General features: G+C 37.0%; 3 protein-coding genes across 4 annotated transcripts; 1 reads left to right on the top strand and 2 right to left on the bottom strand.

Annotated features, from left to right (window-relative positions):
- Nucleotides 1-568: 568 nt before the first annotated feature.
- On the bottom strand, nt 569-4,807 carry LOC108678361. Of its 2 annotated transcripts, none has more exons than XM_018166763.1 (5): nt 4,016-4,807; nt 3,313-3,419; nt 3,007-3,104; nt 2,424-2,525; nt 569-2,240 (listed from the first exon to the last, which is right to left on the bottom strand). In XM_018166763.1, the coding sequence occupies exons 1-5, from the start codon at nt 4,148-4,150 to the stop codon at nt 1,687-1,689; spliced, it is 996 nt and encodes a 331-aa protein (XP_018022252.1). In that variant the 5' UTR covers nt 4,151-4,807; the 3' UTR covers nt 569-1,686. The 2 variants fall into 2 exon arrangements, with proteins under 2 accessions (XP_018022252.1, XP_018022253.1); XM_018166764.1 differs by having other exon boundaries at nt 569-1,878.
- A 4,448-nt stretch (nt 4,808-9,255) lies between these two features.
- LOC108678367 lies at nt 9,256-15,400 on the top strand. The gene is made up of 5 exons (XM_018166770.1): nt 9,256-9,492; nt 10,556-10,662; nt 11,248-11,345; nt 12,243-12,347; nt 12,830-15,400. Exons 1-5 carry the CDS (start codon nt 9,358-9,360, stop codon nt 13,396-13,398), a joined length of 1,014 nt encoding a protein of 337 aa, XP_018022259.1. The 5' UTR covers nt 9,256-9,357; the 3' UTR covers nt 13,399-15,400.
- A 1,690-nt stretch (nt 15,401-17,090) lies between these two features.
- On the bottom strand, nt 17,091-20,163 carry LOC108678366. The gene is made up of 7 exons (XM_047879704.1): nt 20,108-20,163; nt 19,496-19,604; nt 18,988-19,094; nt 18,680-18,777; nt 17,737-17,838; nt 17,411-17,560; nt 17,091-17,095 (listed from the first exon to the last, which is right to left on the bottom strand). The coding sequence occupies exons 1-7, from the start codon at nt 20,161-20,163 to the stop codon at nt 17,091-17,093; spliced, it is 627 nt and encodes a 208-aa protein (XP_047735660.1).
- Nucleotides 20,164-21,960: the final 1,797 nt, after the last annotated feature.

The following is a 21,960-nucleotide window of genomic DNA, read 5'->3' as shown; positions in this document are numbered from 1 at the left end:
TAATTGATATGCAATTACTTATCAAGCTAAAATCACTGTCGATATACACCAACAGAATGATTAGAAACTTTTCCAGCTAATTCAGTGTAAAGTGTAAACAGCGCGCACTTATTCCTTGAAAAAATTGTATGGTTTCTATTCTATTCGAAGTCAAAGATGATGCTCATACCTATTCCCAAATATGAACATGCTATTATCTCTTTTTTTATAATCCCCCAGGCTTAGAGGTCTCAGAAGCTCAAATTGCCTATTTTTATCCGACTCAGGAGTCGAGCAACATGCATGCACGTTAGTCGAACAACAAGTTTCCGGACTCTGTAATGTACATATAGTAGAATTTATTATAAACATGAAACTAAATAATTCATTGCATATATTAAAAAATTGTCTCTCTTGCAACATTCATCTCTAACCCGAGACTGATCTAATTTTAAATGAAAACCTCGATACTTCGGCAACCATTCTCTGGACATGTGACTCATTACTGTTTTTATCGATTTTAGTCTGTACCACAACCTAGTACCCACAATGCGTAACAATATCTTGTGTGAGAAAATTAAATTAAAAATACCAGAAATAATTTTATTGAAAATTAGCGCACATTTACGCATGATCATCTGTGAACTAATGCATTGATCTGAAATGGCCGGTATGACTTAAGCGATAAAAGTAAAAACGTTCCATACACTCATCTGATCATAGTTCAATTGGTTTCATTTCAATGTGGTAACTGACTCCTTATATATAGCCACAGTGTTACCCTTTGGGTTAGACCCTCGCGCAGTCGAAATCTCTTCGCTGTGGAATTCACTGTACCCCTGTAGTTAGAAACCTGGAATTGTGCGTACGTAGAGGCGTGGTGCAGTGAAGTGCGAATTCAGGTGGTCTGGCCAGGTGGTTTATGTCATATAAGTCTTGCATATCTGTCTTTTTAAGTCAAATTTGTTCCAAGATACTTCGAGGAATTCGTCCTTTCATCCATAGCATATTTCCTGTTGTAATCCTGTTGTAATCCTGAGCGAAAACGTTCACCATTCAACACACTCATAGTGCAAGTTCTCAGACATAGTTAAAGGTGCTAGATTCTAAATTGGGTGACAAGAATTATACCTTTTTTTGGATATGAACGTATGCATACCAGGTCAAGTGATAGAATTACTTGTAAGTTTCGAAGGCCGTAAATGTGAGTGTAGTAAGCACAGTTAGTGATACGAATACTTAATTAGTACGTTCCAGCTCCAGTACGACAAATATGAGCTGCATAGCCTATCTAAAGTTAATTAAGTGATTTATTGTTAATACAGCGTAAATTAGGATTTATCGATGATAATACGAGCATAATTGGAGGTCTTATCAAATGCGTAATCGACAAGTTTCTCTGAGGTGGTGTAATGTTGATTTACGAGCAAGGTTTTGGCGATTCAGAAGACAAAATCAATGGCAGCCAGGCAAAAGCTTACAGCTGTTTAAAATATACTCTCATAACCAAAATACTATCATGCTGACGGACATAACTGTAAGATATAATGAAGATATAAGACACATCTCATCCTATTTGCAGCAACAATACTGATGAATGCACATTGGGGGAAGTCTAAATTGATTCAGTTGTAAGAAATTACGGTGCCAAGTATAATTATGCCATCAATTATTTTCCACCAATTCCCGCTGTTGCCCAGAAACTTCCTAGTCTGAGATGTAGAGGGAATATTGTCCCGAGTTTGGATTCCCATGGATATTGAGACTTCCATCAAGCTCTTTTTGCTTCAAACTTTCAAAGTTCTTGGGGAGTGGGGCAAAGTATGGTACGTTCGCAACTTTTTCAACATGCGAGGGACCGATGGGTGGATGCTGGTAGATGTGACTGGTATGGTAACTCTGTAACGCAAATGGTGTTACTAGATGATTAATTACAGGCTCGGTGGTGTACAACAATGTCACTGGCTGCGACGGAAGGAACAACTCTATGGTAAAGTTTTTTAACCCTGTGAAACAAGCTGGTGGATCAGGAAGCAACAGACAGAGCGGACTACTCGTTTTGAGGAGTAAAGGTATAAGAAATATATAAAATGTACTATTCTCTCCTGCACTCTGCTTGACTTCTATTCCTGATCTAAATATCCCATTAAACCCAACTTCGTGGTTTGTATTAGGTGTTTTTCCCATGTGTAAGGCCAAACGAATTCCCGCAGTTTCAAGTGAGCGAAGCAGCGTCGAGGAGACCAGAACATGTCTTTGCTCTGGAAAAATACCGCAGTTTAAATATTGAGCTCAATTCATCACTTTACCTGCCTATAACTGCGCTTCTATAATTAATAAGCAAATTTATTTTCCAACTCATAATTTTTTCGTTGTTGCAGACATGAATTTAACATCAAATTAGAGACCATTTGTTAGGAAGCAAAATAAATATTACAACTCACCGTGATGGAGAAAGCCCTCCCTAATGCACGAGATCAAGTCAAGAACTCCGCTCTCGGCCTGTACAACACTGAATGTTACAGCGTCGGATCCGCTGCCGAATGCTGCAAAGATAAAAAAAATGATTCTGTTACGACCAATTCATTTGATTTTCGATTTTTTATTTTGCCTATTAAATAGTGCATATGAATATTTACCTGGATGCGCATAAAATGAAATGTTATGATAATCAATCTGACGTCACCGGAGTGAAATGTTCGTGATGGTTTAAATTCTAGCCTCTTCGGCTCCGGCTTACACTAAAACCACTCTAGTGGAAAAATTATAAAGTACTAAACGTCATTAATTGAAACGATAATTTGGTCATCATTTATATTTATTTATAATTTCAAAGGCTTATTGCCAAGTATCATAAGTATCATAGCATTATAACAACGCCAAAAAATAGAAGAGATCTGAGCATCATCGAGCATTTTTCCTGACGAAATACTGTCAAAGAGTATTTTGTCATTATTGTTTTGACTCAACTCAACTTTTATTTGTGTTTGGCTCAATTTTCTAAATTTATTTAGTGTGTTATGTTACCCGCAGCGGGGAGGGAGTGCAGCGTTATGGTGGCTGGGGCAGAGGCAGCGTGAGCCTGCGCGCGGTACTCTCCTGTGTGCTGAGCAGACCGCCCCACCCTGCGAACATCACAGTTTATTATGGTGAATACTAAATTATATCAAAAGAAAAAATAAATGGTGTAGTTAAATTAATCACCCTCCGATACAAGAATATTATTGCATTTAGCATGAATTTCCCCTTAACTGTTTACCATAAAAAGTGTAATTTCATTGGAAACAATGTAAATTTCAGATCAAGATGATATTAAGGTTGTAGATTATTTACCGGTCGAAGTAATCATAGCGGTAAGTCCCGTTAATGAAAAACTTAATCTTACTCCCAGATGACTGCTGTACAGTTGAGATCGCTATTAGATAATCTTCGTCAGGAAGCTGTTGATGGAAAAGTGATAACACAATTAGGACAATTTATGATAATGTGCAAAACAATAATTTTCTTCAATATAATTGAATCGCATCATGAGCAGAAACTTTGAGAATAATTCTTCCATTTAAATTTGTTCATGTTAGTACAGCTCACGTGAATGACTTTTCATCTCACCCGCGATGCTTGAAAAGTTATCAGCTAATTAATACTTCAGTTAGCGAGGGCACTGGGCGAAGACATTCACAGAATGATGAGACATCCTATCACATTTTTTAGGCTAAATTGTAAAAGTTAAGGAGCACACAAATAAGCTTTCAGCCTACCTTATTGCTAAAGCTGAATACGAATATGCATGCTAGTGGAACAATAAGATATCAAGAATAAATCGAACGAAATTAAGTTTCTGAAGGGCTTGTCGGAAAAAGTAATGTAAACTGATTATTAATTTAATCCATCACGAACGGTGGCAAGTATAATTATTTTAGCGAGTTTTTCGGGATGACTCGACAAGATTTGGGAGCTGTTCATTCTAAAATTCAGCACCCTTTCCGAAAGTGACGGAAAATTATGTTCTGAATGAGACTAGAATATTTATACTCACCCTTCGAATGAAGGCGTCGTTGAAGTTCTCAGTCGTGTTGGGGGCGTTGCAGGGCCCGATCGTGGGGCCCTGGGCGAGGCCTCCCAGCACGAGGCACAGCCCTGTTAATGCCCCACACAACACCTGCCACTTCATGCTGCTTATATTTCAAATTATCGTTCTTTAATGTTCCAAACCGTGTAACCTATCTGTTAAATAAAACTCAAAGTAAGCGTTTATAGCCGTTAATATAAATGCGCTAAAATGGTCAAGAATTCACACGTCTTGATTAAACAATTTTTTTGTTCAAGCAATGCCTTCTTTGTTTTCTACATAAATAAAAAATATAATGAAGTATCTTGGTCGATTCACCAGTTCTGCTCCATTGTCTTCGATGTGCGTTGAGAAGAAAGTAATGAACGGGAAAACCCCGATACCTTTTCCCATTCTAATTTCTTTGATTCTTAAAACATAGAACAGGCTTTATCATTTTCCATCGAAGAATTTCCGCTGTTGGTTACTAGCTGAAATTTTGCTATTACATCTCGCTTAAAATGGCCCCGTGTATCGAGCATGGCACGTTCTCATAGAATTTTAGAAAATACAGAATAGCATGACATCTTTGAAGACTCTAATTACTGTTGTTTAATTGTGTTCAAGTGGCTAATATGTAGGTTACTTTGATTATGCTTTGATCTTTCAATTCGTTAGCGGACAATGAGCTTGCGGAGAAAATGATAACATTGTAATTGCCAAACACATATCCTAAAAAGTAATGCAATGAAGTATGAGCGTTTTCCTTCTTATCTCCACTTCAACACCAGAACAATGTGGGATTTTCTGTCTCAGCTGCTGCCTTTATATCTTCAGAAGCGAACAAAAAACACCGGCCTGCCCAGTTATTTCCACTGCAGCATCCACGTTCAGGTGGACCGGTTATAGGCCAACCTGTTATTACCAAGCCGTTTTAATTCCTGAAAATAAATTTAGGTATTAAACGGTAGTAGAATTCAATTTTACGATTCGCCTTTTTGTTTGAAATACGAATAGGCTGCCGTATTTCAAAATATATTTCAAGCTCGGTGTACGAGAATACCGACGCTATTCATGTGGAAACCAGACAAGTCCTATACTTACAGGTTTTAAATATGGTTGAAAATATTAGCAGATGACTTCAGCTACGTTTGCCAGCGTGTAAACTTCTCCTGGTACTCGTATTACATCGATGATATATCAGTACTAGTTAATTTATACTCAGCTGTGTCAGGATGTGCTGCTTCAAGTTCCGTACTTAAATTGCAAGATCGATAACTATTTAAAATTTGCAGACGGAAGATGTGCGAGAAAGTACTGCAGGTGTACGGAGGCGGGTGCTACTCACTCTCCACATTTCCGCATCAGCCGTTTCAATTTCATATGCGTGTCTGCTCGGCAGTATAATACGCTGGTTATACGCTTGAATATTTCATGAGTTAACACCGCAAATCACCCATAACGAGGACTTGGTAATTTCCCAACTGAGAGATGGCTTCATGAATTTTGCAAATGTCAGTTCAGCATTTTCGGAATTAGGTTTTCCGGTCTAAAATTTCATGATTGAACACCGAATAACAACTAGCACGAGAAATTATTCAACATCCCAACCGCGCAGTGGTTGGTGTTATTTTAATCAAGATCGAATAACACAGATTATGATCTTAAGTTTATGCATCAACTGTTCGGTCTGTAGCGCCGAAGTAAAAAAAAAACTTTATTGACAATCTTTATTATGTATGGCTGAATTTTAAAACGAACCTTTCACAAAAAAATGTAAACAGAAATAAACAAATTCCAGAGTAAAACCAGTTATTTACGAAGATGTTTGCTGGAAAATTTTTATTCGAACATCTATCTTCTCACCAACATCATAACATGGTATGGGCTTTTTATCTAGCGTCTGCATTTATAACTTCAAGAGGGTACAAAAAGCACTCGACCATTTTTTTTTTCAAACAGCTTCCAAGTCTAAGTGGACCGGTTATGGCAGCTAACCTGCGTATGCAACAAACCTTGGAAGTGGACTAAAATGCAAAAAAGCTTTAACTTAATATTAGCTCTGCGAAGTTTTTAGAAGGTAAAATTCTAACCGCATGAGCTTATTTAAATTATGAAGTTATTCTATTCCATAACTATTATTACCAATTCATGATTTGGATATTTCCGTCTAATTGTATTGGATCTGTATTATTCCAGATAATATCAAATATTTATATAGAATTCAAAGTCATATGATGGACTCGCTATTCTGGACGTGCTTAATATTGCTAAAGGTCTACATATATGAATTTTTTAGAATAATTTGAATTTTTCAAGTGTACAGGTAGAGAAGCAGTCTAATAATTCCCCAAAGAGTCTAGAGGTATATTTCAGGATACTTTTTTTATTGAGGTTTTAGAGACTACAAGCCTTATTAAAAGAGAGATATTTGATAATTCTTTCTTACCGATGTAATAAATCTTCTCAGTGGAAACTTTGACTTTAATAACAGCATACTCTTCGATCTCGTTTGATTATGAAGTACGAAAATATGATTAGTTTGCCATTTAGGTTTCTCTAAAATTACTTTCAAGTATTTCACTGGAAGTTTACGAAAAGCAAGCATATCTGCTACATAAAATGGAGTGGTGCACATTCAGTCAACACATCGAATGTTGTTGACATACCAAAAACGTTTCCCTGATATGATATGATTCTTAACTAACATCTGCTGTTAGCTATTGTTTTGAGAAATCTAAATGGGCACGTACATAAGAATTTATGTTCAGTGGACCTTTTTTAGGTTTGTCGGGGAGGACGCCGACTATAGACTGTATAATGAACTCCTTGAACTTGGTTGCAGTTCAAGGTGATAAGAAACCGGTATTGAGCAGGTCGGCTCACTCTTGAGGATATAAGAGCGACAGCGGGAGCTAGGAAGCTCACTTTGTTCTAAAGTTGTAGTGGAAATGAGCACGAAAACAATTTTGTGTAGTGAGTAACGGTGGGAATTTTCAGGTCCGTTTTATGCAGTTAAAAATGGTTCTTAATTGTATGCTGACGATTTATGTGTGAATAAGGTGCGACAATGAAATTATTAATGAATTATATAAATATTTTAACGCATGTGTAAAATAATTTTTTGCATTTAGTGAGAATCATTCTATAATTTTAATAATAATTGTGAATTGTATAGGTAAACGAGGCCGAGAATTTTATCCATATGTATAAAGCAAACAATTAACAGCCACATACACACCTAGTAATAATCCCACCCACACTTGGACTATCTTAAGCTGCAACGGGCTTGCTGGCTGTATCTTGAGGTTTCGTTTGGTTCACCATGAATATGAGTGTCAAATCACTATGATCCTAACATATTGATTCACAGTTGGCCTGATCCACGTATATTAATTTCCGATTCACTCCATAACCTTGTATATATAGACTGGATGCAAGGAGAAAATCTGATCAAAATCCGATGATAAGGACGGGCTGCATGTTCCGCACTCGCAACAAAGAGGGCTTGGTGTGCCTCCATCCTACAGCCGAGTGCCCCAACTGCAGCTGCGCCAGTGCTTAACTGTGGGGGTCGTTTGAGCAGGTTTTCCTAGTATGCCGTCTGCTTCCAAACGGATTCTGTGTATGGTGAGGATATTCCTCGGCGAGTAGACCAGCTACTCACTCATAGGATACAGCTGGCAGGATGCCGTCTGCTAGCAGAAGGGCAGCGAATTGGCCAAAATGAGAGTTGAGAGTAGCCTTTATATTTTTCCCCCCACGGTTAGGCAGAATTGAGTTGGAAAAAATTATGCGTGGTTCTTGGAGGTTCGAGCAACAAAATTTCAAATTACGACTTCAAATGTGCAGGCAAAAGAAAGATGCCACATTCGATGATGAGGTGGTCAATGTGAGCATATTTTAATTAAGGTATCCCATAGCAAGCCGAGAAACAAATGATGGGGGCTTTACAAATGAAGATGATATGTTGGCGAGAAGGGTGAGAAACTAGACTCAACGTAAAATGAGCCCAATGTTTCAAGTGATTAACCACCTGGCCAGCTAACTCTGAGGCAGAGTTACTCACGATGCTAATAGTTAACTTAAGTAGATGGACTGTCAAAGCGAAAACGTCACTGTCCTGAGCGTGCCAATCGACGCTCTTAACCAATCATGCGTCGGCTCTAAGTGAAACGTATAATATACTCTAACTACTTACAGAACTCTTTGTTTTTGCGGTGCCACCAGAAAGAATGTGAGAGATGGGACGGTATAAATTTCCCATTTTTAGAGTGATAGAGGAGGTTAGACAGGACATGGTATTTGGAGGAAGTGCCCAAATGCTTCCCAACCAGCGATCAGAGGCGCCTTCACTGTTCGAAGTGGCGCGTGCGTCCGTTAGGTGGCAAGCGTTTGTCAAACTTTGCAAAATTGATCCGCCAAGCCTCACTGGTCATTGGCCCGTATGTATAATGTTTGACTTCATACAGATTTTATGTAGGTAGGTATGGTGTTTGACTTCATACAGATTTTCCCGTAGATCGATCTCCTCAACATTTTCATTTAGGCTAGGGGAACTTTTGTTAAAATCAGAAATAACCAGAAAATCAAATCCGATAATATTTCATTTTTCGTTAGTATCTCTTCCATTGACAGGCTGGCTGCATACTTGTTTAATCATCTTCCTACTTCTTTTACTAGTTTATGATAAAACATTGATGTAGTAGTACAAATATTATATCAATTTTTGAGCAAATGTGGCAAGGGACATGAGTGATTTTTAATCTTTCTGAATGCAGATTTTATGGGATCTCGGTCGGTATTTACTAATCAGTCATCATGAACGGTCCTTGGATCCAAATCATCCTGCCTACACTACACAGTAAAGCGCTACATTCCTCCGACCGCTTCACGGTTCAGACTCATCGCCTGGATTAACAAAAATTCTTTCCTCGTGAATGATTTATAAATGGTGAGACACTCATACACTGTTGAGTACCGATATAAAAGAGAAAGCAAAAGGTTTAGGCAAGCATTACTCCGCCATCGTCAACGAGGTCTTCCTTCGTTCATGTTCGAAGCCTACGACCTTTGCGGAGGGATCATGAGATATTTTACATATCCAAGAATCTTAGAAAATATTACGAGTAGTTTGGCTCGGCGTCTGCTCGGCAACAATTATTGTCATAATTGGTTAGTTTATCGGTCCCAAAAAAGTCTGACATTCATTCCCTCCATCAGATTTAAATAACCTAAATTCACACATTTTGATTGATTTTATTGCAATCATAAGCTGAATCTTCAGTTGTTTTATGTCCGTTATATAATTGAAATTTTATTGAAGAAAAATGAAGAGACAAGGTGTGTGGTGTTTATTGACGGGGTTGTGCCTCGTGCTGGGGGGGCTCGCCCAGGGCCCAACGATCGGGCCCTGCAGCGCCCCCAACACGACTGAGAACTTCAACGACGCCTACATTAGTAAGGTGAGTGAAAATCACTTCAGATGAATCTTGAGCGTTGCTGGGGACTAAAACCTTGACAGTGTCTGCCGATTTCTCACGAAATAATTGCACCAGTATGGTATCACTGCTTTCGACATTCGTTTGAGTAGTCTACTATAAGTTGGTCCTGACTGTATCAATGTCACGTTTCAGTCTAGCTTGGGATACTTATGCATTAAATGGCTGAGGTTAGGTAATTTTCTACAACACTTCTCTTTAACTTCACTTCCCAAACCTTCTTCTTCACTTCTTCAAATCTTATAATCAAAATTTAACACACTTCTACTTATCCTATCGATCTGAAAATTCGCACACTTGCGTAACGTTGGAGACAATGCAAGAATCAAATGACAAAATAAATGATTTAAAAAAATTTTCAATATTAAAAAATTGAAAAAAAATTTGTCAGCTACAAATCTTATAACTGGTATTTGACACAATTTTACCTGTCCAATTGATCTGAACTTTTGCACACTTGTGTGAAGTCGGAGGCAATGCACGAATCAATTGACAGAATAAATAATTTTGAAAAAAAAAATTATATATTAAATACATTGAAAATTTATTTTTTATATTCGAAAATAAGATGAGAAATTCATTGTACATCTGTAACATAGGGGACACTGGATTCTTTAGAAGTGTTGTCTTTAAAAAGTAATTTTTTAACTTATATTATTTGCACTCTAGACATAATTTCTGTTTGCTGTATTCAGGACGACCAAGTGATGATTTAGAATGCTTTCCTATGCGCATGAGTCACTGAGTGATTTGGCATTTATAATATTAAAAAGCCCATAGCTTCGTAAAAGAATGCACTTTTTTAAGCTGGAACATTCTGGCTGGATGCCAGGAATACATAGTTGGAAAGTATAATCAACTAAACCTATGAGGTAACATACATAAAATATAAGTTTAACGACCAAACAGTAAAATCCGGCAAATAACTAGTCCTAAGATTGCAATTACTACTACCTTTACGGGGAAAGATCTCACAAAAATTGGGTAATTATTTTTCACAGTTAACTTAATTCATTCCATGTCACAGCTTACTGACGGTGACTATGAAGTAGTGCATCCAGCCGGTCAGTCCTCATCCACCAGCCAGCTACGGTTTTACCACAACGGGACCTACCTTCTCACGTACATCGACCTGTGAGTCTCTGAGCTGCCTGCAATTGCCATTGTATTGAGTTAAATAATTTATTTCATGCATGACCATTTTTAATTTCGTGCAGTTGAACGTCTGTCTTCAATGAGTCGGACACGCATGAAAATTAAATGAGTTAAGGGTGATGGTAACTAATATTCTTTATCATTGACGACGGATTGAAATTCGATTTGTTCTCATTCAATGGTGTCTGAGAAATAAATGTCTGGATTAATTTTCATTGCTTTGGATGGTCATTCTAACATTTGAATAAAACCTAAATATGAATTGTTTGGGTTTATGTGAAATATAACTTGATATAAAATTGAAGGGGGTGTGGAATTTTTGCAATGTCAAAAACTGATTGATTTACCGCAATGTTAACTCAGGTTAATTTGTTAGATGAGTTAACACTCATTTATATAATTGAGCCCAGATGAAAAAAAAAATAATCATGAAGGAAGGACAAGATAAATAAATTAAGGAAATAAAGATATAAGCCTTAAAATTTCTCATGTAAAATACCGTGATAGAAAATAGAATTTTCGTAAAATTCGCACTCTGGCTCACGAAACCTTCTGTATCCAAAGGGCGGGGCGGTCTGCTCAGCACACAGGAGAGTACCGCGCGCAGGCTCACGCTGCCTCTGCCCCAGCCACCATAACGCTGCACTCCCTCCCCAGTGGAGGTATGTAATTTGCCTTCTCTGGATTAATATATGGTGACGCGCCCGAATGATTAAGCCTTTATTTGCGAACAGGAGGATACATTTTAATCTATTTGGATTTGAATAAGCTAAGCTTTGAATAAGCTAAGTTATTAGGTCATCAAGATGAAAATGCCTTAAAAAATGTCCCAATGTTGTTGAATAAATGATGCGTGATTTTTCATACATGGAAATTTATTCTTTTTAGTATGCAGATTCGTAAGGAACAGTCCATATTCGCATGCTGTTTGTTCATAGTCGCATGCTTTGCTGTTTAGAAGTTATGCAAGGATTCGAGATTGCTTTTAACAGTATGACAAATAGAGAATGAAATAGGTCAATTTATACATATTCCAATTGTAGAATTCGTCCTCTTTGATAGCTTTGGGGTTTACGTTGAAAATGCGGCTGGCATACGATTAATAATGTACTGGAGTAATATATCATGGTCTTAGAAGCGATGAATACCGTAATTAATTATTCATATGAACAGAAATGAATGGCGAAACTTCGCAGGCTGTCAGTGCGGAATGCTGTAGTTAGTAGCTGACTATTTACAATAATTAAAGGGTTGATCCTACAAGTAACATTGACAAAGTTAGGTAAATGAAAGAATTAAGCACACAAATACATATATATTAATAAATAAGGAGTAGCAAACCTAATATTTTAATGCGTGTCAGTGATAGTTTCTAGCTTTCAGGAAATAGGCAAATTTGGGATGTGGAAGAAATCGGTGAAAGCTAGATACTTTGGAAAAAAAATAGTAACGGAAAGTTGAAGATTTAACGTTGCAAAAGTAGAGAGATATTTTATAAGCAACTTGGATGGTTTAACATAACGCTGAAAACTAATTTTGATGCTTATCACCCCATGCAGCTTTTGGCAGTGCAGAGTCGGGCACCGTTAAGCTCAGTGTCGTGAGAGCCGAGGAAGGAATCATTGAACTGTTGTCGTGCGCCAGGGCAGGTCTTGTAATTTACGGTAAGTATCACTCACAAATGATTTATGGATTTTTTAGTAAATCATTTCACAGTAATAACAATCAGGCACCGTGATGACTTCAACTGAAATAATATGAAAAACAATTTATATCAAATTTATAATGGTATAGCGCAGTACATTTCTCTGTTATTTCTATTGCTGCATTCGCCGTGTTTAGCTCTTACACACGCACTAAAATTGTTAGTCTGCTTATATTACAAGTTCACCAAAAAATCAAAAGCATGAAAACGCCAAGAAAGTTTACTAAATCTGCTTTGAAAGCGTTCCGGAGACCTGCTCCATCTTCAGTTCAAAAAATTCTATAGAATACAAATCATTAATGATGATTATTCCGGTGTTTGTTCCGGTATATTCTGTAAAACTTTTTGAACTTTTGGAGCTAGTTTTCGGAACGTTTTCAATGGGGACACGGTGAATTTGCTGTTTTTTTCTTTTAAATACCTGCTACACATATTTTACAGAGCGAAGGCATCTTCTGATCTCCACGATGCTGCATCGTTCTGGTGTTGAAGCTGCGACCAGTTTGAATCCGGTAATCCTGGACACGATGTACGCATACCCAGACTTGAGGTTGGGACGGCAAGATATTATTAACTTTAATCCATCTCCAGAAGCAAGAAAATTCTTTATTATTTTGGCAGCAATCAATTGCTTGTTCAACCTTTTCAAAAAACCAGATTATTGTGGTTCTCTATTGGGTGCTTGGAAAAATGCAACATCTAACCTCACATTTTATTCCGCCTTGCCATCCCCACCTCCAACTGTGTTGTACAACTTTGAACCTGTCTTCGCTACCTATCCAGTTCCTACTTACTCGTGGTCACGTTACGCTCTTCAGCCGTCGGCTTTTGCACATAATTCAATGCAAGCAAGGGTCGGTCCAGTTTATGCTCAAGAAGTTGGAGGTATTCCATATTTTGCTCACTATTTTGAGAACTTTGGCAATAGGGAACAGCATGACTCTCACCAGAGCCCTCAGCTAGTAGGTGCCCCCATCACAGGACAGTACAACTTCTTCATCCCACGTTAAGAAAATATGACCTGCTCTTAAATGAAGAGACTCACGGACCTTTTCTTTCTCCCTTCTAATTTTTTCCTGTCTATATCTGCGGTTTGATAATTTTAAGATTTTCAGCATTAGGTTCTTGCTTAGTTAAAGGAGGTGTACCATCGTCAATAAAGGCATGGAGAACCCGCCTATTTCTAATTTATATGAAAAATTTTTTAGGATGTTAGGTTTGCCACATTCTTTAAATTATGTGAGCAAAAATGTGGTTGGGCGGTACTTTTAGTGTTGTAAGTGGCAGTAGTAGATCTTCAAAAGTGTCGGCACCTAAAGCAGGTAGAAGTTTTGGATGTTTGAGTGTTTAGAAGAAGGGGTGCTTAAGGGTTGTGATTGAGAGTTAGAAGTGATAGCAACCGTTCCTCTCCCTATTAAGTTAATTGAATACGTCTTGTGGGGTTGAAGTGAATACTATGAAGCTCAGATACGTAGTTTATTGAGGTCGAAGAACGAAGACAACACCTGTATGATGGCCGTTAGAATCGGCAGACATGAACACAATGGAATAACAATATCAAAAGAATACAGAGAACACAATTAGTATTTAGTTATGACAGTTATACTGAAATATTTCATTACATTATAGGACTTGAATTCTAGTGGAAACTTAGCATCTTACCCCTTTGCTGATGTGCACCCCATGTCGTCATCCAGCAAATGACGCTAACACGCGATAGGCAAATGTTTACACGCTGGCGCGGTCTAAAACGAACTCACAATAATTTATGGTACGGTTTTACATATAAAAATACTTTCGTCGTTTACCGAATTTTGATAATTCATGAATTACACGAGTGTTATCCTTGCTCAAGAATTGACAAGATTTAATGACCAAATTATTTATAATTATAAAATAGTGAAATGATTAAATACGAAATAAACAATCGAGTTCAAAACAATCAAGTTACATATCGTTACAGAGGTTGACGATCACGAGTTTGAAGGTTTAAAATATTAACTACGACATCGACAAGAAATGATAGTGCGAGTTATGAATACGAGTCACTACAAGAGAAAGGGAAATCCTGAAGGCTCTTCAAGATCGTATTTACATGGCCACACATTACATTTTCAATAAGCGATGTTTTTATTGAGAGCACTAATTTTTTTGTGCTAATTGGGCGTGAAGTATACAGAGGGCTTTTGTGCATAACCTGTATTTATGCGTTGAGTTCAGACAAATGTCATCACTTTATCTCCAGTGAACAAACGTAAACTTGCTATCAACTTATTTCGAATTCGAGCCGTGGATGAGAACATTTAATATACGACTTATATCGTAGATTATCGATCCAAACCAATTGCAGTAGATATCAGGAAGCTTGGTGATCAAATACATTAAACCTGCGGGACTGGAGTTCATTGTTCTAAGTTATTAAACATGGCACAAACCTCTAATTTTCGCCTGTTAATCAATGTTCATAAATACTTTTTTGCAAAAATCGGAGATGATTTGATATTGCAGAATTTCTGCTCTACTGAATTGCGGTAATTTCATTCTAGTGTCCATGATTATATAAGTTTTTATCTGAACACATGCTTTTCCATGAAGCTTTGGAGTTTGGTCCTCGCAGAACCATCTTAAAATTAAAGTTGAATCAGCGCAGGAGTATTATTCAGCTACAAGTTTTTTACAAATTTATTTGAATAAAACTAAACGAATTCAAAGCTGACTGTGCTATGATGTGAGCCGTCGATGAATGGTGGACGAAAGTCCGAACTCCGATGTGACGTCTTGTATGTTTATTCAACCGATAATAACATTTAAAACGATAAAATTGTACATTTATTGTTCGATAATATGTGTTAAGCACGCTGTAGGTTCATTTATCCGCTAATTCCGTTTAGTGCCCTCGAGTTTTTTTCTGATGAACATGCATGTTCCTGTTCCTCAGGCCTAGTGTTTTGTAGATTTACTCATAAAAATATATAAAATCTGACATTTGTCGATTAAAACGACTATTCATGAGTTGTCTTTTATTGTGCCTTTCACATTTTCCTAAATTATTTGACGCTAGTATGGATGTTTCATTCTCCATTGACTTCAGTTGTTCAAGCAAATGAGGAAATATATGTTCAGTGCAGCATCGTAAACTCCAACATGCAAATTGTTTCGCTACATGCGAGGTTCTTCTCGATTGGGTTTATTGCTTGGCAGCGTAGTTTAATTGGCTACACTCGATTAGGGAAAGTTTCATGCCTTAACACGTTGATTCTCTTCACTGTAGTGATTCATAAGATTATTAGGTGTAAAACTTTATTATGTTAAATATTTAATACCGTAATTATGAACGACTCCCGTGAACTCTGACCGATAGTCATATTAAATAGGCTAAAGATTAAAAGAAAAGTAATCATCATTGTAAGTCAGTTAATCATGGCCAGTTTTGATATCTATAAGATCTGATTATTTGGTAATAGTTTTAAGCTTTAGTAATGGAAAATATTTTATTTTGTGATTAACGGGAAGTTCTAGAACAAAACGATAATTCATTCCAAGTCACCTGGGTAACACTGGCCCGTTCATTTTGCACTCGATTCCGCTCCGACGCCCTTTTTCGTTTCCTTCGCTCGTGCCTTATTATTAGTAATTGTCCACTCGGTAAGTGTAAATTAGCAATTATTAAACATTGTTGTAGGTAATCATTATGTGGATTTGACTTATGGCATTTTCATGTAGCTATTGCTTAGATAGGAAATGTGTTCCGTCAACTCAAGGGGGCATATTATCATTCCCTATTATCATATCAGATATTATATTATCGTATTATCATATTAGTCATATCATGTAGTTCATGATACTCTTCAGTTATATTGTCATTCTTCGATCATAATTAGTATGATTAACTCAACCGTTGATCTTAACCCCTCACTTTACATTATATGAGTATGTAAAATGAGTATTTTTTATTATGTTATCAAATCTTGAGACCGACGTGAATATGAAATACAATGCTGTTTCCATATTATTATTAGGCTAGAGCAGTTGAGTGGAATGAGATTCTCATTAAACTTTTGTAAGACCTAATGTTTAATCCGATTACTGTATCTTTGACTAGAGCGATCAGTGTGACAATGAATTTGCTTATGAGAGGGAATATAATTGGTAAATTATAACCAAGATCCATCTTTTTAAAAACATCTTGAATGTCAATTAGCAAGAACGGTGCCACCCTCGATTACGCGGGAATCATAAATTCTCCAATAGACTCAGGGAGAATTTATCATCCACAAATGCCCACTTATATATAATATATATAATTGCACTAAATGGAAAATAAAATTATCACTGGAAATTATAGTACTTTTAGTTTGTTAAACCATTTTTTAAATTATTATCTGTTTCCGTTTTTATGTTTGCAGGTCAACATGATTGATTTTCTCCACCTGTTCCATTAAACTTTTACGGAGCTTTAATTTAAAAAAATATGGTCTCCTAACGAATAATAAAAATAAGCAAATTATACCCTATTAATTTTTTTTCATCAACGTCGATGAGAGAGCTTTTCGGAGGTCTAAGTTACTACACATAAGAGTAATCACTCGCGTAAAAAAGCGATATTTTCCTCCAATTCGCACTGAACATTTATCATCCTTTGAAGAAAATGTTGTACTGCCCCGAGATAGAATTCCCGACTAATAAGGGATTATTTTTGGCGTCATCCTGCTCAGGGTTCCCGAAACTGGAAGGACTTTCAACAGCATATGGAACGCTCACAAATTCTTGAGCTAGCATTGGACTGAATTGAGAATGAGGGATTGGTCGTAGCCAAATTGTTCAAAATTGTAGGGGACTGAAGTGGAAAATGCAGGCTCGCTGTGGTAAAAAATGGCTGGTATATCGGCGGTCGGGAGATAACATTTATTAATATTATCTTATAGCATATAGAGAATAAGGCAGAAGAAATGCACGCCAGTTCAAAGATTGGAAAGCCAGCAAGGATAGTAAGGACTGCTAAAACTTTATCCTGTCTTGAACTTGCGGGAAGTTCACTTTCTGATCGAAATAGGCCGTTAAATCCGACTTCCTGGATTGTGTTCGGTGTCACTCCTGCTGCCCAGTGCAAACTTAACACGGCAGTCACAGCTGAACGGAGCAGCTCAGTGGAGATCAGAACGTGTCTTTGCTCTGAAAAACGTACCAAGAGACAAAGATATGTACCACATTTGAGAAAAATAATATTACGCTTAATGATTGAGAAGAATTAATCTGTTACTGTTGAGTTTATATACACATTATGTTGAAGATGATTCACTACAAAATGCACATTCAAAATTCATTACAAAATAGATATTACAACTCACTTCTGTGCAGAAGGCCCTCACTGATGCACGAGATCAAGTCAAGAACTCCACGCTCGGCCTTTATAACACTGAACGTTACAGTGCCCGATACACTGCCGAATGCTGTGAAGATAATTATTACTCATAAGACGCGTGAAATTTAGTTCCGTTGTTTTGTGTTGTTTCTATTGACATTTTGTTTACACTTAATTAATGTGGTGCGAACCTGGGCCGGAATAAATAAAATATTTGGCACAATAGTGCTGCGTGTACAGTAAAATTTTGTGCTTCGTTCCAATATTATCGCGTTATGATATTTGCGAAATATATTCGTATTCTTTTACTTTACTGAGAACTCGCCTTGGTTATGTAATCGTTGTTCTATTTTTCCTTAAACTTTTAGCAATTTTTTTTGCATATAGGGTAGTTCGTGTTGAGAGTGAATAGCGAAGATTGTGTTTGGATATTAATGAAAATTTATTATCATGCCTAATAATTCAACTTTTTTATTCGTGTCTTCACATTTTATTATTTGCTTGCGTTTCTATTTGAGCATGTATCGAGGGTGATATTTACATTAAGGCAATCGCTTGCACTTTCGGTCTCACCTTGAATTTCAGGTGTAATCCAAATTAAAATTTTCACTGTTCGTCGTAATTTACGAGGCTGTGAGTTCAGAGAGTTTTATGTGAACAGTATAGGTTATTTTAGTGCATTTTACTGAGCTTAATCGGTAGGTGAGAAGTGAATCTACAATGACTAGGTAAAATTTACCTAGTTTAAATTTAATTTACCACAACGAAATTAAACGAATCAAAATGAGCTATCCAAACAGATATGCACCGACGAGGATTTCTGCATTAATGAACTCACAAAAGAACTAACATTCACGAAACAACACGAATGAACTAACTTTCACTTCCATGAGAATCTCTCAAATCATTTGAATGTAATGCGCACATACCTCCAGCGGGGAGGGAGTGCAGCGTTATGGTGGCTGGGGCAGAGGCAGCGTGAGCCTGCGCGCGGTACTCTCCCGTGTGCTGAGCAGACCGTCCCGCCCTGCGAGCGTCACAGTTTATTACGAAAGTAATCTACAGAAACACAGTCATTCAATGAACATATCATAACAAAAACTTTCACATAAAATACAGAAAACGTGACCTCTTCCCAAGTTACCGCAATAAATTTGCTTGTCGCACTTGATCTCTTCTGTTTGTATTGTTGTTGACATGATTTTGTTACTATGATATCAACATTCCAATTACTCACCAGTCAATATATCTATACAAATATGTACCATCCATAGAAAATTTCAATAGTTTGTCTAATGACCGACGACCCTCCGAAAGCACCATCATGTAATCTTCGTCTGAGAGCTGAAGGAGAAAACATGAACATTAAAAGAAATAAGTTTGTTAACTTCCAAAGAAAAGATTGTTAAGAACGATTGAAAATTTTTACATAAATGATGGAGTTGAAACAGCAATCAACGTCATTCGTTATATTTCTAAGAAATATTCTCTATAATTGTTCATTTGAAATAATATGAGAAAGTTTGGCTAACAGTTGTAACTTTTGTTCTGTATAAGTGAAATTGATTCAGTCATTCAGCTGCTAGTCAATCATGAATGGTAACTAGATTTAATTTCCACCATCTTGAGTCACTCATCGATTGATCCGTCATCTTGACAAATGCTGAAAGCAATTGTACCTGTTGTAATAATTTAGTTTAAAATAAGCGGACTTATGATATTTATCAACTGGCATTTTTACTCACCTTACTAATGTAGACGCCATTGAAGTTCTCAGTCGTTTTGGGGGCACCGCAGGGCCCGATCGTGGGGCCCTGGGCAAGCCCCCCCCCCCCCTCAGCACGAGGCACAGCCCTGCCAATGCCCCAAACAACATTTGCAACTTCATGGTTCTTCAATCTTTTTTATTGTTTTACTTGAATTACTTCGATTGCTATTATAATTCAATCTTTATAGTTTCTTGCTGATGCGATTAAGTGATAAATCTGCTAAAAACCGATTTATTTATTCAACGAAATCACTCAAATTCAAAAAATACTTCGTTCATTCAACGCAAAAAGGACTAAACTAACATTCATGGAGCAAAGCTATTGGTAAAATTTTAACTGTAATAATAATACTGTAAACTTTCTTTCTTAGAGTGATCTTGGGAGTGAAAGAGAGTTATCTATGTTGTCATTTTCGGTATAATCATCGAGGTGCACACTTGGTGATGCTTGTTAATATTTATAATTCCCTACCTCATATACCGAAACTTTATTCCACCTAAAATTTTAATATTGTATGTAGTGGTAAGCATTCTTCCATTCCGAATCTTATTACTTATTATTTTATTATTATTAAGCATTGACACCTGCCCATTCTTAAAGCCCCAGAATTGAACCAAACCAACTCTTGGCTTCGGTTCTATCATTTTCGCTTAAGTAATTGAACGATGGAAGATCTTTCCATAGCCTTTTTGGGACCCGTGGGTTCATGTTTTCGAGATGGGCCCCAGACGTATAAAACACAACTCATACGCTATACCCAGCATATAATTACACGAAATTCGACATTACTTCTGATTTCACTACTAATATTTTGTGTTTGTTTTGTTCTTTACACAGGAAAAAATTAATATGCATAATATAATCAATCAGTGAATTTAATTATTAATTAGCACAGTAAGTGTTTAATCAGTATGGAAAAGAACATGCGTGCAAAAAATATGAGTAGATTTCGTGGGTCATTGTTATTTGATCTTCATCACCAGATCAAACTTGCTTCTTTTACTTCAGCTGCTGCCTATATATATATATATATATACCTACAGAAAAGGATAAAAAAAGCTCCTCACCAACCTATTATTTGCAATACTCGTTCCTAGTTCAACCGAACCGGTTATGGGGTTATTGACTCGCCTAAAAAATTGACACGGAGCATCCTATAGAAAGAAGCTGTAAAATTAAGCTTTGTACTTTGTGAAAAGCAGGTTAGGGAACTGGTTAATGACTTAATGTGTGGCCGCCGGCGTCCGCAGAATACGTAAGAATTCAGTACAGGTACAGTTTACACAGGATCCTGTGTAAAATATACGCATAAATTTATTTAATCTCATTCCTGAATATTATCAATTCCTCTTTCGTCCCGGGACCGTGTTTGGTACTTTTTCGGACTTTTAAATGATTAAGCCCATGCATTTATTGCGACGGTGCGATTAGTTATGCAAGATGCTCAAGCAAATTATGCTCTGAACCTGAACAAACAAATAAATAGTTAGTTCGAGACGTTTAAATTACAGACTATCGGCCAATAAAATCATGAAAGATTAGTGAATATCCAGTAAAATTTTACCTCAGTTGACCGATGCACAAAACTTCAATATTCTTCGCACAGAACACCGAGAAAACCAGTTACAAAACCAACCATTTTGGTCTTAACGGTCACTGATGAAACGAATTTGCCAAGATCTACTTTTTCACAGTAGACTGTTCAGTACATAAGGCTCAGTCAATGACCTGAGGTTCTATAATAGGCTGGTCAATCGTTCTAATTCATTTCAATGCGGAGTGCGGCTGCATTCGGTCCAAAGACCGGCCTCACGTTTTTATGTGACTTTTATCATTATCTTTTAGTGAATATCGTCGGAAGAACTTCCCAACTGATACACTTAATTGATGGTGGAAATGAAATTTTTTGGGGCAACTTTTGATGGCTATCGTTCCGCCATCTTGCTAATAAGGTTTATGCTAATGCTGCTAAACACAAGATTTAGGCATTCATATTGGAACAAGAACGGTTGTCACTATAGTCATCCAACTCTCTCAACATTTTGGGTTCATCCAGTTCTGGATTGGCTTCTGAGACCCAACTGCATGATAGCTCCTCTTCACCTACTATTTCTGCTCCTGCAGTAGACGTTCTACCTTCCATTTAGTGACTTCCATAATGTTTGCTGCTAAGAGAACTCTTTTCCTTAAAAGCTTATTGGTTTTAGGTTACATGTCGAAGAAAATTGCTTCCTTTAAATAGGGACCAGATTAAATGCTCGGTTTGAATCATTCATCAAGATCTGATCTGATTATTTTTATTTTCTTGTTGAATATTTCTGGTGTTGATCAGAGAAACGTTGCTCCAGTTTGGAAATTCAAAAATCGATTTATCCCCTTAATTTTAATTTCACCATGAGGATGCAGAAACATGGTGAGGAAAGGGTAAGTAAAATGACCCA

This window comes from Hyalella azteca, unplaced genomic scaffold (assembly GCF_000764305.2).
Source record: "Hyalella azteca isolate HAZT.00-mixed unplaced genomic scaffold, Hazt_2.0.2 contig3633, whole genome shotgun sequence".
Lineage (NCBI taxonomy): Eukaryota > Metazoa > Arthropoda > Malacostraca > Amphipoda > Hyalellidae > Hyalella > Hyalella azteca.
Note: the sequence above shows the minus strand (reverse complement) of the source record. Positions and strands in the feature narration are given on the sequence as shown.

Bases quoted from the DNA above. Each gene is read 5' to 3' on its own strand.
- LOC108678361 (XM_018166763.1), bottom strand. From the start codon at position 4,150: ATGAAGTGGCAGGTGTTGTGTGGGGCATTAACAGGGCTGTGCCTCGTG. The intron at 3,420-4,015 runs GTGAGTATAAAT...TTCCATCAACAG, and splicing joins ACGACGCCTTCATTCGAAGG to CTTCCTGACGAAGATTATCT. The intron at 2,526-3,006 runs GTAACATAACAC...TTATCTTTGCAG, and splicing joins GCACTCCCTCCCCGCTGCGG to CATTCGGCAGCGGATCCGAC.
- LOC108678367 (XM_018166770.1), top strand. From the start codon at position 9,358: ATGAAGAGACAAGGTGTGTGGTGTTTATTGACGGGGTTGTGCCTCGTG. The intron at 10,663-11,247 runs GTGAGTCTCTGA...CTGTATCCAAAG, and splicing joins CTTCTCACGTACATCGACCT to GGCGGGGCGGTCTGCTCAGC. The intron at 12,348-12,829 runs GTAAGTATCACT...CATATTTTACAG, and splicing joins GGCAGGTCTTGTAATTTACG to AGCGAAGGCATCTTCTGATC.
- LOC108678366 (XM_047879704.1), bottom strand. From the start codon at position 20,163: ATGATAGAACCGAAGCCAAGAGTTGGTTTGGTTCAATTCTGGGGCTTT. The intron at 19,605-20,107 runs GCAGGTGTCAAT...GGGCATTGGCAG, and splicing joins TTCTGGGGCTTTAAGAATGG to GGCTGTGCCTCGTGCTGAGG. The intron at 18,778-18,987 runs GTGAGTAATTGG...TGACGCTCGCAG, and splicing joins TTGTATAGATATATTGACTG to GGCGGGACGGTCTGCTCAGC.